Source organism: Castanea sativa, chromosome 1, assembly GCF_040712315.1.
Source record: "Castanea sativa cultivar Marrone di Chiusa Pesio chromosome 1, ASM4071231v1".
Lineage (NCBI taxonomy): Eukaryota > Viridiplantae > Streptophyta > Magnoliopsida > Fagales > Fagaceae > Castanea > Castanea sativa.
In genome coordinates, this window is record NC_134013.1 from 13,090,992 (window position 1) to 13,106,992 (window position 16,001).

The window sequence follows — 16,001 nt, forward strand, 5'->3', positions numbered from 1 at the left end:
TACACAGCATTATTAAGGTGTATGGAATATAAATTCTAGCTAGAAAGCAAAGAGAGAGAGAGAGAGAGAGAGAGAGAGAGAGAGAGACTTAGCTAAATGGTAGTATCATCAATTTGAACTAAATGGTAGTGTTGTCAATCTGATAAAAATTGTTGCATCTAGTGCAAAGAATTTTCACTTTTATTACTTTTTAAAAGAGATCAAGGTTGACAGTCTTACTCCCCTCCTCTTTTTTTTTTCGAAATGGTTGGTTCTCAAACCTTAACCCATAATAAGTCCATTTTAGTGGAAAACACATGTCATCACGTTACGGTTCAATACCTAAATTATATTACACATTTAAAAATAATAATAATATTATGATGAATATTTTATGCAAAATTGAAAGGTCCAAAATGGTTTATATATGTAATGATAATGCGGGCTGTGATGTTGAGTTAGGTACCGTGCTTCTTAAGGAGAGCGCTACTCCTCTTATGTACTGCTGGTTTGGGTACATGTACCACCAATGAAGGTTGTAGTCAAGCTTGCGTTTACAATCATTACTATGGTCAAGCAGCTTGCGTCTTTGTGGGAGGTTCAAAAGTGTGTGAATGTTATTACAAATGTCCTCCAGCTAGATCTTCCTGAATATTATGTATTAATGGTTTAGGAATATATGACAATAGTTGCAATGCCAAGTGCGTTATTCCATAAGGTTGTGTTTTGTTAGGCATATTATCTGTCATGTATTAATCTACACAAAATACATGCAATGAGAGTAAAAGATTAAAAAAACAACTGCCCTTTAACCAAAATTGTATTCCAAATGTTATTATTAATAGAGGCGCGCAGCTACCCTACTAATTCGCCAAAATCGATCTAATATAACCCAACACAGTAGATTTGGGTTAAGTGCAAGTAAGTCAATTTATAAATCCGTCTAACTCAACCTAACCTACCTATATTTAAAATACATATTATATGGTTTTTATTAGTTAATTATTATATGTTTTGATGCACTAATTTATGTGCTAGTTTGGTATTATGCTCAGGTTTATAAGGTTATAAATTTACTATTATTTGGGTTTGTTTGAAGCTCTCTCTCATATTTTTACTTTTTCATAGTTTTTTTTAAAGTATAGAATCCAATTGAGTTTTTGTGATTTAAATCTTATAAAGCACGTCTCTCATAAGCATGCGGATCCCATGCGAGTCTCACATGCATGGGATTACATGCTTGTGAGAGGCGTGCTCCATACAACTGGCACATAAGATAATCTCTCTCTCTCTCTCTCTCATTTTTACCTTTTCATGGCTTTTTTATTATTATTATTATCAAATCCAAGTTCTTGTGTTTGGAATCCAATCCAAGTTCTTGTGTTTGGAATCCAATCCAAGTTCTGTTATGTCATCTTTCACCTTGATTGATCTCATTTGTGCCGGGTCGATCACACTTGCATCAAACCCAATAGACCCGGAGCACACTTAGATCAAACCCAATAGACCGTGAGCACCCCTCATCCTGATCAGGGCCATGTTGAGCAAATTGGGCCAAGTACAAGCATGAGCAAAACCTGGCCTAACCTTGGACCTCTTACTATCCCACAAGACTAATGCTACGGAAAAATTATTTAGACTCAAGTCCAGAAATCCCTGGGCTGGACCGCTTCTTGCTACTTAAGTCTTTCCGCCCAAAGTCAATAAATGTTGAACAGGATAACAAAAAGGATTACATGTGCATTCTATTGATTATTCTGTTAGTTTACAAGTTGGCTATTGACATATCATTTGCAACCCAACTACCTATCTATCTCCTAATAAATTTGCAACTCAAAGTATACACTCTCTGTAGCAGAGGAAGCCTATTTTGTTCTTCAGAAGGAGCAGCGGCCAAAACTATATCCTGATTAGAATGGTACGAATAGTACATCAAAGTGAAGGCTTGAGCAAGGCATCTGAGTTGAAAGGGACTCCACATTGTGTTTGAAATTACTACGTACACTATTGGCACAACATACTCATCCTGGTCGTCTGCCAAAAAGAAATATATAATAGATTTAAGATCAAATAATATTCGATTTGAGTCAAGTAAAGCTAGTAGCTGGATACAACTTCCATAAAGAAAATTATAATTGCAAAAAGAACTTATGAGCAGGTTCCACCGACTTCCTTCTTCTTTTTTTCTTCCTCCTTTTTATTGATTGATAATGGTAAAGTTATTCATATCCATATCCATAAGGTCAATTCATTCAGTAAAATTAAGAAAAAACGAATTCATCTTGTATCATAATAATTAAATGAACAAAAATTAAATAATATATCATCTGGGTATAAGTTCCACAAGAACAAAGATATCAAAGAATCAAAAGATTAAACAATTTCACTGAAAAACAGGAGTGATAACAACCTGCAATGAAGACTGCAGTGTAAATCAATAACTAATAGGGAATTGAGAAGTACCTATAAAAAAAATGCCTTAAATCTTGTACTCCTCAACATGCATCCACTTTGTAGATGACCACTTGTCACCTTTAATCACAGGGCAACCACCTAGCACAAACCATATATGTATAATAAATTTAAGTCATTAACTATTAAATATTAGATAACAAAGAGCCAACAGTAGATTTTAGATCACAGCACAAAAGATAAAGCCTCCTATTCTTCTAAAATATAACGCAAACTACAGATCTGATCATTGTTGAGCATCATCTTATTGAGAATTAATGAATTGAAGAATTGCTAACCATGCAAACTTGAAGGATCAAGTGTGGCATCAGGCCTCATGCTCCAAAACAGCAATGCATCACCCATTTTTGGTTTGACAGCGAGACCCTGTTTACCACATTCAGATAACTCATTCCACCATGGCACAGAACTAAAATTTTGGTTTGCTGCAGGAAACACCGTCTCACCTCCTTCTTCAACATCTGACCTGCATCCATGGAAAAAGTATCAAAAAGGATAAAAGGAAATTTGAAGCAATTAGTATGCATCACACAAGTTTACAAGATGATAGGTTCAGATCATGAAAAGAGGGAATACAATCTTACAGATACATGAGAAGAGTAGCAATCCGTTGCCCCCCATTCTTAGTATTGAACTCATCGAGGAAATAATCGAAGTGAGCATCGTATTTCTGCCCTGCTTCATAGTGGAGAACTTGAAGTCCCTCTCCGTGTTCTGTACATTGAAATGTCACCATGAGATATTTCCATACTCTTCTCAAACATATTCAGGCTTAACTGCAGCTCCCCTCATCTTTGCATTCATAAGCCATTATTCATACAATTAGATTTTACGAATCTCATAATTTCCACCAACCCACATGCAGAAACTCCAGAACTATAAAAGCAAGAGATGGAAGTTTCGAAAAAGATAAGCAAGCATAAGGCCAATAATCTCAAAAACATTTCAATTCAGTACTTGTGATTGAGGTATACTGGTAAAGATACTAAGTGTTTGAATTTCAAATGTGCCCCACCTACTATTCAATATGTGCACCACTCCTATCCTAGTGTGAGTGTCCCATTCCTAATAGGTGTGATGATTCCCCTCCAAAAATCAGGTTAGTCACAACAGTTAACGTAGTCATACAGTGAGCATAAGTAATCATGCATAATTAAGAAGGTAAGAATGCACAATCTTTCAGAAAGACACCCAACAACCCATGATAATATAACACTCACTGCTTACAAGGCAGCATGGTAACTGGCTTAGGAATCAGAAACTCCTATTCTTATGAAATGAATGCGGAAACTGACAGATAGTAGCAGGTCAGAACAGTCATCGTAATGAGACATAGCAAAATGTTGGAGGAGAGTAGAAATCCAACTTTAGCTAAGCACTATAAATCAATGTCACACCTAATTAGCACATAAATGCCTAAATGCCTCTAGTTTGATAATTGGAGAACAAAATAACGATCAATTATAAAAATTAATAAATAAAATAGTTAATGAAAACCAAATCCAAATTTTTATAGGCATGGTTTTGAATCTCATACCAACAGGTATGAATGTGAAGTCTGCTATTCTTTTCTCTATATCCCTAACAATTTTATCCTGCCCTCTCCTCAGAAACATTCCAGAACTTGTACGAACCCTGCAAACAGTAATGTCTAGTGTCTTAGATGCCTATGTATATAGCATATAATTAATTTTTGAAAAATATGATACCAACAACATCACATAATGCAGATAGAGGGGTTGGAAATGCAGACCTGCTATCTTTGCTCCGACCAGTTTTGCTATCAACAACAGTTGACTTTTTCATATGAGGTTTAGCAAGACTTATCATGTACTCACATTCTTCCTTAGACTGTTCAAAATAATATCAAGAATTAATATTCTCATACAATAAATATCAATCTATATCTACCAAGTCAGTCATTTGAGCATTAACAAAATTCATATCTTGGATACGTAAAAAATAAATCACAGCTGAAATTCCAGATAGATGAAGATAAATGATTTGAATTGTAACATCATTGCTAATGAAAACACAACTGTAATGTTTTTGCTATCCACACTCCCCACCCAACCCTTCACTGAGAATCTTGAAATCAAAACCAGAAAACCCAGAACGGACAAGCAATCACAATAGTATTTCATAATATAACCCAACAAATACATCTAGATTTCTAATCCCATATCAAAAAAGAACCACAAAAAAAAAAAATACATAAAATTTTACAAACCAAGAAATTGTGATAAATGAAAGCCCTGGGCTCCCATGAAAGAATTTCAGTCCACTGCTCCTTCCTCTCTCCCAATCCTTTACTCCTGCCAAAAAAAAAAAAATCAATTTTCACTCACAAATCAAACACACAGAGAGTCACAGACCAACAAGACATAGAATCATCAAATGGGTCAAACTCCATACCTCGTAACAATCCTGCGTCTAAAGGAACTGAGATCATTCGGTGGAGAATCATCGCTACTGATTGGAAGCGAGACAATCCCAAGAGCCAAAAGCATTAGAAGAACAAGAGAGAGCATGAAAAGCATGAACAACACAAGCGTAATCGTCGACCATTTCTTCCCATGTAACCGACTGTACCTTCCTTTCGCCATTGTTAAAACTTAATAAATAAATAATAAAAAAACCCAAAATTGATCGAGCAATGAAATGAATAAAGAAAGATTTGGTTTTGGTCTCTCAGATTATCTTAGAGAGATGTTGCTTTGGATCTAAAGGCATTTATAATTTTAGACAATCTGTCTGTTTTTTTATTTTTATATATATATAGGCTTCAAAATTGTAGTGTAATGACGAAATTGACCCTGAGTTTGTTTCTCAGCAATTGCATTTTGTCAATGACGGTGGGGGTAGTGAGTCAATTACCGGGTAAATTTTGGACATTTAGTTGCTAATGGTTTTCTGTGCCAACTGGGTTGGCTGCCCCAGGTTTGGTATTTGTATTTACCTTTCTTGAACCCAAAATTAAATTAAATAAAGACTAAATACTGTGAGTCTCAGTCTCGAGTCACAAGTCGTTTTTTACCCCCTCCGTTTGTATCTATTTCATTTTAGAATGTTACAAAATATTGTCTCGTTTTTAAAAATAAAATTAATTTATTTATTAATATTTTTATTTTATTTTATTTTATTTTTAAAACTATTTGATGAACATTTAAATTAAATTAAATAAAGACTAAATAATGAGTCACAAGTAGTTTATTATTATTTAATAAACTCAATAGGTACTAGTGGTATAATGAGAAGTAAAGCAAAAAAAAGACAATTCCCAGTCCCCTCGACTCATAAAATAAATAAATAAATTTAAAAAAAAAGTAAATTACAAATTACATTATTGAAGTTTAGGATTGACTGGATCTTATACCCCAAAATTTTGAAAACTTGATTTCACATCTTGAAATATGGCTCTATTAGCAATTCACCCATGGTTAATTTTTGCCGTTAAGTGACACATTATCATGTTGATGTGCTCTATTTTTGACAAATTAGTATTAAAACTACGTTGTTTTAGTGATGACCAAGCAAAAAGTCGCATGCATCAAAACTACATAGTTTCAAAACTAAACTTAAAACAAAAACCTTCCCCTAAACGGCACAATTTCAGCCAAAATCTTAAAATCTAAAAACAAAAACTCACCGCAAAAAATTATAAGTTCCCACAAATGTTCAAACACTTCAAAATGGGAACTACAAGTTTGGACGTTTAGCTTTATCCCACAAGGAACTATCAATATTGTTCCAACCACCTAGGATTAGCCTTGTTTTGGGGGAAAATTATAAGAAATACAACCTGAATTTCCCCAACACACAATTGCCATGAAAAAAATGAATTCAAGATTTTCATCACTGTCGTATTTAACTGCCAAAATAACAATTATCCCTCTACAACAAGATGCAGAGTACAGCAAGACCAACTGCAAATATTAAGACGGAAAATTCTTAGGTACTCTCGGAGCACGGAAAAATAGTGCTCCCTCCTCTCACATTCATGGTAGACCCTACCATGAATTTAATGAGTGAACTCCACCATGAATGTGAGAGGAGGAAGTACCATTTTCTATACTTCGAAAGTACCAAAGAATTACTTTATTAAAACGAAAGTACCTTTGCAATATTTGATCACGTCATACTTTGCAGCTTCTAACTAGGCTTTAATGAATGAAATTCCTATTGACAAGATTCAAAGAATAATGAATTAGTTCATAAATCAAGGTGCTTTAAGAATACATTTTCCAACGCAATCGCTGTACTCACTTTGTCAATTTTGTCGGTGAGACTCATAGTTCCCATTTTGAAGTAGTTGAACATTTGTTCTGATGCATTTTTCGGCTAAGACTTACAAAGGCCAAAGCCATTGCCGAGGCTGCTTGAGTTTTTAGTTTGTGGAAACTAAGTTTTTTGTTTAGGATTTTGGTTGAAACTATGCTATTTAGGGGGAGGTTTTTGTTTTAAGTTTAGCTTTGGAACTACGTAGTTTTGATGCATGTCAGGTCTTTGCTTTGTTATCACTAAAACGACATAGTTTTGAGGTTGATTTGTAAAAAATGAAACACATCAGCATGATGATATGTCACTTAACAGCAGAAATTAATTATTGGGAGTGAATTGCTAATAGAACCAAACTTTAGGGTGTACAACCAAGTTTTCGAACCTTTGAAATGTAAAATTCAATCAACCTCAAACTTCAGTGGTGTGATTTGCAATTTATCCAATAAAACTATAAGACCGCCAATTCATTTCATTTATAAAAGTTTCGCCATGGGGTGATGGAAAGAAACTATTGTTAACTAGTACTTTCAGGAAAATCGTTAATAAATTATTTCAAGAAATTTTGATATTACTTTTATGCGAATTATGTAAAGTCATCAAAAAATTAATTGTAAAATTTTAAAAATATTTCTTAAACTAATGCATTTAGGACCGTTTTTTGAAACCACCATTAGTATAAACCCAAATACCCAAATATGCAGTGTTTGTGTTTATATATATATAATTAATTAATTAATTAATTAACAGATTCTCAGTTTTTTTAATAATTTATTATCAAATATTCAATAAAAACACCTTGAATTGTTTTGCTAAAGAATATCAAATGAGGAGGATGATCATGTTTGCAAAGAGCGGCAAATGAGTAGACGTAAGAAAGTCGAGCTAAGTATTAAAAGTTTAAGACTATTCATTTAATTTTATTTCAAATACAAATAGAGTTCGAAATCATCACCAAAAATGGCCACTTACCTATTTTATAGTTGTTTTGTAAATTTTATTCCTTTTCTTTCTTTTTATATCAAAAAAATTTAAGTTCAATACTAAGCAATTCAGTTTGATGTTTGGGGGCATGCTCATATATTATTTAGTTATTTATACCTCTTAAGTAATTGGAGATTAAAACTTAAATTTATAAAACTAAGCTACAATACTAATTTTAGGTAAATATTTTGATAGTATGAATGGTTATTAGGTAAATATTTTGATAGTATGAATGGTTATTTTGTGGACACACACTCTTTCACACACTTTGACACAATTTGCACATTTGTCAATATATGATTAAACATCACTTGAGTCCACTACTGCAAAATGAAAAGTAATCCAATCACTGTTTGTCACATATCTAAGTTGTGTAAAAGTGTATGATCCTAAACTCTTGGTAGTATCAAACATAAGCTTTCACTCTGTGAAGGCGGAGGGCCCTTATATGCAATTGTTGCCTTTGTGTTCCCCAAATCCCCAAATATCCAGTGTCCAATTTAAGTTCTGTCAGTGCTCTCAAAGTCCTGGAATCTTGCAGCTTTGGCTGGGTTTGCAAGAGAGAGCGAGGAGGATCTCTTTTGGGTACAGGACTATCTTTTTCTCTCTTTTTCATTGTACTCCTTCAATAAAATAAGCTAAAACACTAATAATTTTAAAGCCCAATTGGGTTTGGTGGGGACAAAATCCAAATTTGATCGGGACCATACTGGTCTCTTTCACTGACCCATTTCTGTACATTCCCAGGCTGGACCCCTACTTGCTACTGGAGCCTATGGCCCAATATAAATAACTGAAGCATGGACAACAAAAAAGGGTTGGATGTGCCAACAATCAGGTCCCATGAGAAGAGAGGATAAGGGTTTATAAGCACTTAAAACTCGTTCTGTCAGTTTACAGTTGGCTAGGACAGAACATTTGCAATTAACTTTCTATTTCCTAAAAAATTTGCATGTCAAAGTATGGGAAGTACATCAAGTGAAGGCTTAAGTAAGGCAGCTGAGTTGGAAGGGAAACCACATTGAGTTGAAACTTTGTTTGAAATTACTACTTACACTACCAGCTAGGATCTTCATGACATACTCATCCTGGTCTTCTGCCAAAAAAATATATATTATGAGGTCAAGATCAAATCATAATTCAATTTGAGCAAGTAAAGCTACTAGCTAGATTCAACTTCCATCAAGAAAATTACAGTTGGGAGAAGAACTTATGAGCCGGTTCCATTAACTTCCATTTTTTGTTTCTTATTATTGATTAGTAAGATATACATGCGTGCGGTTGGTCTCAAATTCATGATCTCACCGTCCATCTTGTTCTTAAAATGGGAGAATGTGTCATTTGAGCTAGAGCTCATTGGCAATTTCCATCAGCAATGACCTAAATCATCCATCAAGTTATAATTCATTGGTAAAATTAAGAAAAAAAGAGTTTATAAGTTCCTCAAGAACAAAGATATCAAAGAATCAAAAGACTTAATAACTTCACTGAAAACAGAATTAATTACCAACTGAAATGACAACTGCAGTGTTAATCATTAACTACTTAGGGAAGCAAGAAGTACCTTTACAACCAATGGCTTAAACCTTGAACTCCTCAACACGCATCCACTTTGTAGATGACCATTTGTCCCCTCTAATCACAGGGCAAGCACCTAGCACAAACCATACATGTATAATGAATTTAAGTCATTAACTTTTAATTATCAAAAAATTAAGGCCCAACAGTAGAAAAAGAATTAATAAATTGAAGAATTGCTAACCATGCAAACTCAAGGGATCTAGTTTGCCATTAGGGCTCATGCTCCAAAATAACAATGCATCACCCATATTTGGTTTGACAGAGAGACCCTTTTTACCACATTCAGATAACTCATCCCACCATGGCACAGAACTAAAATTTTGGTTTGCTGCAGGAAACACTGTCTCACCTCCTTCTTCAACATCTGACCTGCATAAATGGAAAAATTAACAAAAAGGATATAAGGAAAATTGAAGCAATTAGTATGCATCACGGAAATTCACAAGGTAAGTCCAGATCATGAAAAGAGGGAATACAATCTTACAGATACATAAGAAGAGTAGCAAGCCGCTGCCCCCCATTCCTGGTGTAGAGCTCATTATGGAAAAAATCAAAGTGAGGTTCATATTTCTGCCCTACTTCATAGTGGAGAACTTGAAGTCCCTCTCCATGCTCTGTATATTGTAATGTCACCATGATAAATTTCCACTCTTCTCAAAACATATTCAGTCTTAACTACAGCTACTCTCATCTTTTAATTATAAGCCATTATTCATACCATCAGATTTTATGAATCTCATAATTACCACCAACCCACATGCATGACCTCCAGATTCCAGAACAACAATAAGAGCAAGATATAGAAGTTTTGAAAAAGATAAGCGAACAAAAGGCCAATAATCTCAAAACATTTCAACTCAGAACATGTGATAGAGATATACCAAAAAAACTAAAAGTGTTTGATTATATGTGCCCCACCTGTTATTCAAAATGTGCATCACTCCTAACCTAGGTCCCATCCCTAAATGGTGTGATGATTCCTCTCCAACAATCTCTTTTACTCACAAAACACTTATATGTAGTTCTACAGTGAGCATAAGTAATCGTACATAATTAAGAAGGTAAAGAATGCCCAATCTTTCAGAAAGTCACCCATCAAACCATGGTAATATTGCACTCACTGCTTACACTAGCAGCATGATAACAAGCTTAGGAATCAGAAACTCCATCTTTATAAAATGAATGTGGAAACTGATAGATAGCAGCAGGTAAGAACAGTCATTGTAATGAGTGAGAAAAAAATGTTACAGGAAAGAAGAATTCCCACTGTAGCTAAGCACTACAAATTAATATGTCACACCTAATCAGCACATAAATGCCTAAATGCCTCAAGTTTGATCGTTGGAAAACAAATTGAAGATATATTATAACAGTTAACAAATAAATTAGTTAATGAAAAGCAAATCCAAATATTTATAGGTTTTGATTTTGAATTTCATACCTACAGGTATGAGTGTGAAGTCTGCTATCCTTCTCTCTAAATCCCTAATAATTTTATCCTGTCCTCTGTGCAGAAACATTCCAGAACTTGTACGAACCCTGCAAACAAGGAATGTCTAACATCTTAGATACCTATGTCTTCTGTATAATTAATTTTTGAACAACATTACTGATCATACCAACAATTAAATCATCACTTGATGCAAAATAAACCTTCATTTTCTTCAGAAAATTTTGAACTGAAAGAGGAGATAGAGGGGTTTGAAATGCAAACCTGCTTTCTATGCCCCGGCCAGTCTTGCTATCAACAATAGTTGACTTTCTCATATGAGGTTTGGCAAGACTTATAATGTGCTCACATTCTTCCTTGGACTGTTCAAAACAATATCAAGAATTAATATTCTCAATACAACAAGTATCAATCAATTAGTCACCAGAGCATAAAGAAAATACATATCTTGGATGCACAACAGAAATTTATTATGTAGACTTGACAAGAAGACTCCTATGTCAACTTCACATCTCTAAAAACCATCTGAGAAAGAGCTCTTTCAATATATAAAGAACAAATTTTCAGAGAACAAAGTTGGTAAATAAATTACAGCTAACATCCAGATAGATAATAGATTTGAAGAAAACAAAAGACTGGACAGTTGACACCCCCAGAACCTGATTGCTAATGAACGCAAAGACAAGTTTCTGCCATATGTAGAAAGTCATGAGCTATGCTAACAGGATTCTAGACCCTATAAGAGTGCAAACAAGTATTATTCAGCTTTCTTTTAAAAAGCTATACGCATACATAGTGAGTCTTAAACCCAAGTTTTAGAATGTCTCCTACGTGCTGAATTAATAAATTGTATCAATTTTCCCTATCTTCTTTTACATCAAATAGAAAGAAATGTCATCTCTCTCTCTCTCTCTCTCTCTCTCCAAGAGTATTGAAGCTCACAAAGGCCCAATCAGCTATCCCCAAACCCCCCCTCCCCACCCCCAACCTTCACCAAAAATTTTGAAAACAAAAGCAAAAGATGCATAATGGACACAAATTCACAATTACTTTTTTACCATATGGTAATTATTTTCTTTATATTTCGTACACATAAGGCCCTATATTTCTATGGGCGATGTCTAAAATTATTATTTATATTTACATTTTGACATGTTATACCATGCATCGGATACATAAAGTATTTTCTACTACGTTTCAAAACTCGAAACATGTATGTCCAACTCTTATATAAAGAGTAGGTTGAATCAATGACTTTTTCCATGTAATAAACATATAGTCATATACAACTAAAGGGGGATGTTAATTGCACAATAGGGAATTGTGACTTAAACGCACGATTTTACTAGTTTTGTAAGTGTGTACAGTTGTGTGTGAAAGTGTGTGTGTGCAGTGTGCACAACCGAAAATGATATCTTGCACCCAGCATATATGCCGGGTGTGAGACACAGGGGCGGGCCCCACAGTGTGTGGGGCCCGCCCCTGTGTGAGACACCCGGCATATATGCCGGGTGCAGGATATACCACCTCGGGCACAACAGCTTTTACCCTATACAGCTAAATTTTCTAATCCCATATCGAAAACAGAACCACAGAAAGTATATATAAACAAAAGTTTAAAATACAAACCAAGAAATTGTGATAAATGAAAACCCTGGGCTCCCAAGAAAGAGTTTCAGTCCACTGCTCCACCCTCTCTCCAAACCCTTCACTCCTGCCAAAAAAAAATCAAATTGACTCATCACAAATCAAACACACACAGACACACAAGACATGCAACAACTCATACCTTGGAGAACCACCGGCGCTGTTTGAAAGCGAGAGGATTCCAAGAGTGAATAGCATTAGAAGAAGAAGGAGGGAGAGCATGAAAAACGCCTGCGTCCATTTCTGGCATTTCTGCCCACGTGACCTTCCTTTCGCCATTGTAATTGTTGAATTGAACCCAACAACCCCGCATTGCTTGAGCAATAAAAAAAAAAGCAGACCACCAAATCTCTTCGCCATTTAAAGATTTTCTTTCCTTTTTTTCTAATATGCGGAGTTATTAGTTACTATACTAACCGGGATGTGGCCATTTAAGACTTAAGACCGTCTCTCTGTTACGTAAATGGAAAATGCTACAAATACGGATGACGCAAGATGAAGATAACGTTTCAGCAATAATATTTTCTATAAAATGAGTTATTTTTCAAAAAGCATATCTTATAAAAAAAAAAAAAAATTTTTTTGATAGTAACTTTAAATAAATTGAAAAATAATCTTATAACTTCCTTTATTTAACTTGTTATGAAATAAAATTATTTTTCATATAAAATTAATACTCAGTTTGTTTCAGCAATGATTTTTTTTTAAAAAAAATGAGTCATTTTTCAAAAAAATATTTTTAATAAAACTATCTTATTTTCTTATATTTGGTAGTAACCTTAAATGAGTTGAAAAACAATCTTATAACTTTCCTTATTTAACTTACTGTGAGATAAATTTGTTTTCCAAATAAAATTAGTAGAAAAAAAATCTATAAAGATAAATTATACTTTTTATGTTGACTAAAAATAATTTTTTTTTACTCATTTTTTCTTATGCTACCAAACTCTGAAAAATATGGAAAACTATTTTCACACAAAATTTTCCATCAAAACAAACAGTACACAGAGTTGTGATTTCCTACACTGACCCTCTCATTTTTTTTTTTTTTTTATTCTTCTTCTTCTTTTTTTTTTTTTTTTAATCTATCATTTTATTTCTTTTTCATACATGCATAGAATTTTTTTTTTTTTGAAATCGAAACAAGCGTATTTTCATTCATTGAAAGGAATAGAGTCCAAGTACAATGCCTCAAGGGCTGGAGGTGGAGACTCCTCCATCCAAACGATATCCTCATCTATCGAACTAGCATAACAAGCTAAGGAATGGGCTACAGTATTAGCGCTGTGTTTGACATAACTAAAGGACTGACATCTAGATCCTGCCGTTAGCAATTGGATATCCGCATAAATGTTACCCAATCTAGACCTAATGGCCCGCAAAGAGGCAATAGATTTCATGATAGTGGCATTATCACCATCGATCACCAGCTCTGCAAAGCCAGCATACACTGCAAACTCAAGAGCTCTCCGACATGCAAGCACTTCAGCCTCTTCACTATCAACACCAGCAAGTCCTTTGATTGACATAACAGCTATAGCCTCCCCTACATTGTTTCGGATAATCACCCCAAACCCCGTAGAATTTGTATTGGCAAACACCGCTGCATCGAAGTTCATTTTGTATAACAAACCCAAGGGAGGTCGCCATGCCTGCACTGGGGCTATAGTATTCGAGATAGCTAAATGTACCTGTGCCTCCCAAAACTCCTTTAGATAGTCTTTAGCTTGTTGATTTAGTCTGTTTGGGTCTTGGATAACACCCCCATGCAACACAGAGTTCCGTTGGTTCCAGATTAACCAACTTTGGACCCAAAACAGTTTCAGTTCTTCATCAGTCAGTCGGTGCTGCATATTTTCAACCAAATGCAGCATATCATTGTGGCCAGATGTACCCTTCTGCAAGCAACTTGGGCAACCAGCCCATATATCTTGGGCCAACCCGCATTCCCATAAGACATGGTATCCTGATTCCTTGGCCAGTGAATAGACCCCACACCTATCATCCTCAATAATTCTTCTCCAAGCTAGATTCTCACGTGTAGGCAAAATATCAAGGCAGGCTCTCCAACCAAACACTTTTATTTTGTTAGGAATCTTAAGTTTCAGCAACTTTGCCCAAACCGAGCCTCAAAGCACCACCCTTGAACTCTCAACCACATAAGTTTCCCGCTTTGAGATCAACCTCACCGTGTGATAGCCGGATTTCATCAAGTATTCACCACTCTTGGTGTGAAGCCAAAAGAGCACATCAGGGACTTGTTTATGGCTCAAGGGGATGTGAAGAATAGCCTCAGCATTAGACCTCTGAAATTTAGACTCTACCACCTTGAGGTCCCATGAGTTTTTCCTTCAGTCAATGAGGTCTGAAACCTGCCACTCCTATTCCTCCTCTACTAGTGGATGAAGTACACGGTTTGTGACCTAATTCGGTATCCACTTATTTACTGTTAACCTGAATTGCAGACCCATCCCCCACCCTCAAGCAACACCCTTGTTTCAGAATAGGTTGGGTTGCCATTAAGCTCTTCCACACATAGGAGTTGTTGGGCACATCCAAAGCATCCTGAAAATTGTACCATGGGAAGTACCTTGCCTTAAAGCACCTACAAAGAAGTGAGTCCTTTTCTTGAATCAATCTCCACCCTTGCTTGGCTAACATAGCCAAGTTAAAATCCTTCAAGTCGCGAAAACGCATCCCACCTTTTTTGGGCTGAGATAATACCCCCCAGTTCTTCCAATGGATCTTCCTTTCGTCTCTTGTTTGACCCCACCAAAACCTTACACACAAAGCATTGAGTTCATTACAAAGCTTAACAGGTAGCAGGAATACCCCCATCATATACGTGGGAATGGATTGGGCTACAACTTTAATCAACACCTCTTTGCCTGCTCTTGACAACATTTTCCATTTCCATCATTGCAATTTTTTTTCCAAACTCTATCCTTCAAGAATGAGAAAGCTTGGTATTTTGATCGACCTAAAAGCATGGGTAGCCCCAAGTAAGACTCAAATCTTTCCACCTCCTTCACCCCCAACGTATTTTTTTATTATTTCTCTTTGTCCACCATTTGTGTTGTTGCTAAAGTACATGGATGATTTTTCAAAGTTGATGCACTGACCAGACAAAGTTGCATATAATTGAAGGATATCTGTGATACACTGCACTTCTCCTGAGATGCTTGACAAAATAGTAATGAGTCATCTGCAAATAGGAGATGGGGTATACGAGGTGCACTTCTACAAACCACAACCCCATTAAGCTGCCCTTCCTCTTCTAATCTTGCCAGCAAAGTTGTGAACCCCTCTGCACATAACAAGAATAGATAAGGAGATAAAGGGTCACCCTGATGAAGTCCTCTCAAAGGAATAATGTTCCCATATGATTTGCCATTGATGCATACTGAGAATGAGGGAGTAGAGACACAACACATCACCCTCTCAATCCATGTCATGGGAAAGCCCAACCTAACCATTATTCCCTTCAAGAAATCCCATTCAACTTGATCATAAGCCTTGCTTATGTCCAATTTCAGAGCTAATGAACCCTTCTTGCCCGATTTCCTACAGTGCATGGTGTGCAAGGTCTCATATGCAACTAGTACATTAT

At 35.4% G+C, this 16,001-nt stretch overlaps 2 protein-coding genes across 2 annotated transcripts; both read right to left on the reverse strand.

Annotated features, from left to right (window-relative positions):
* Positions 1 to 1,696: 1,696 nt before the first annotated feature.
* On the reverse strand, positions 1,697 to 5,199 carry LOC142622101 (putative prolyl 4-hydroxylase 3). The gene is made up of 8 exons (XM_075795531.1): positions 4,867 to 5,199; positions 4,682 to 4,766; positions 4,205 to 4,302; positions 3,989 to 4,086; positions 3,036 to 3,165; positions 2,730 to 2,917; positions 2,443 to 2,532; positions 1,697 to 2,013 (listed from the first exon to the last, which is right to left on the reverse strand). The coding sequence occupies exons 1-7, from the start codon at positions 5,055 to 5,057 to the stop codon at positions 2,459 to 2,461; spliced, it is 864 nt and encodes a 287-aa protein (XP_075651646.1). The 5' UTR covers positions 5,058 to 5,199; the 3' UTR covers positions 1,697 to 2,013; positions 2,443 to 2,458.
* Positions 5,200 to 8,821: 3,622 nt separating this feature from the next.
* On the reverse strand, positions 8,822 to 12,789 carry LOC142627129 (putative prolyl 4-hydroxylase 3). Its single transcript, XM_075800933.1, has 8 exons — positions 12,534 to 12,789; positions 12,374 to 12,458; positions 11,009 to 11,106; positions 10,736 to 10,833; positions 9,779 to 9,908; positions 9,476 to 9,663; positions 9,278 to 9,367; positions 8,822 to 9,093 (listed from the first exon to the last, which is right to left on the reverse strand). Exons 1-7 carry the CDS (start codon positions 12,749 to 12,751, stop codon positions 9,294 to 9,296), a joined length of 891 nt encoding a protein of 296 aa, XP_075657048.1. The 5' UTR covers positions 12,752 to 12,789; the 3' UTR covers positions 8,822 to 9,093; positions 9,278 to 9,293.
* Positions 12,790 to 16,001: the final 3,212 nt, after the last annotated feature.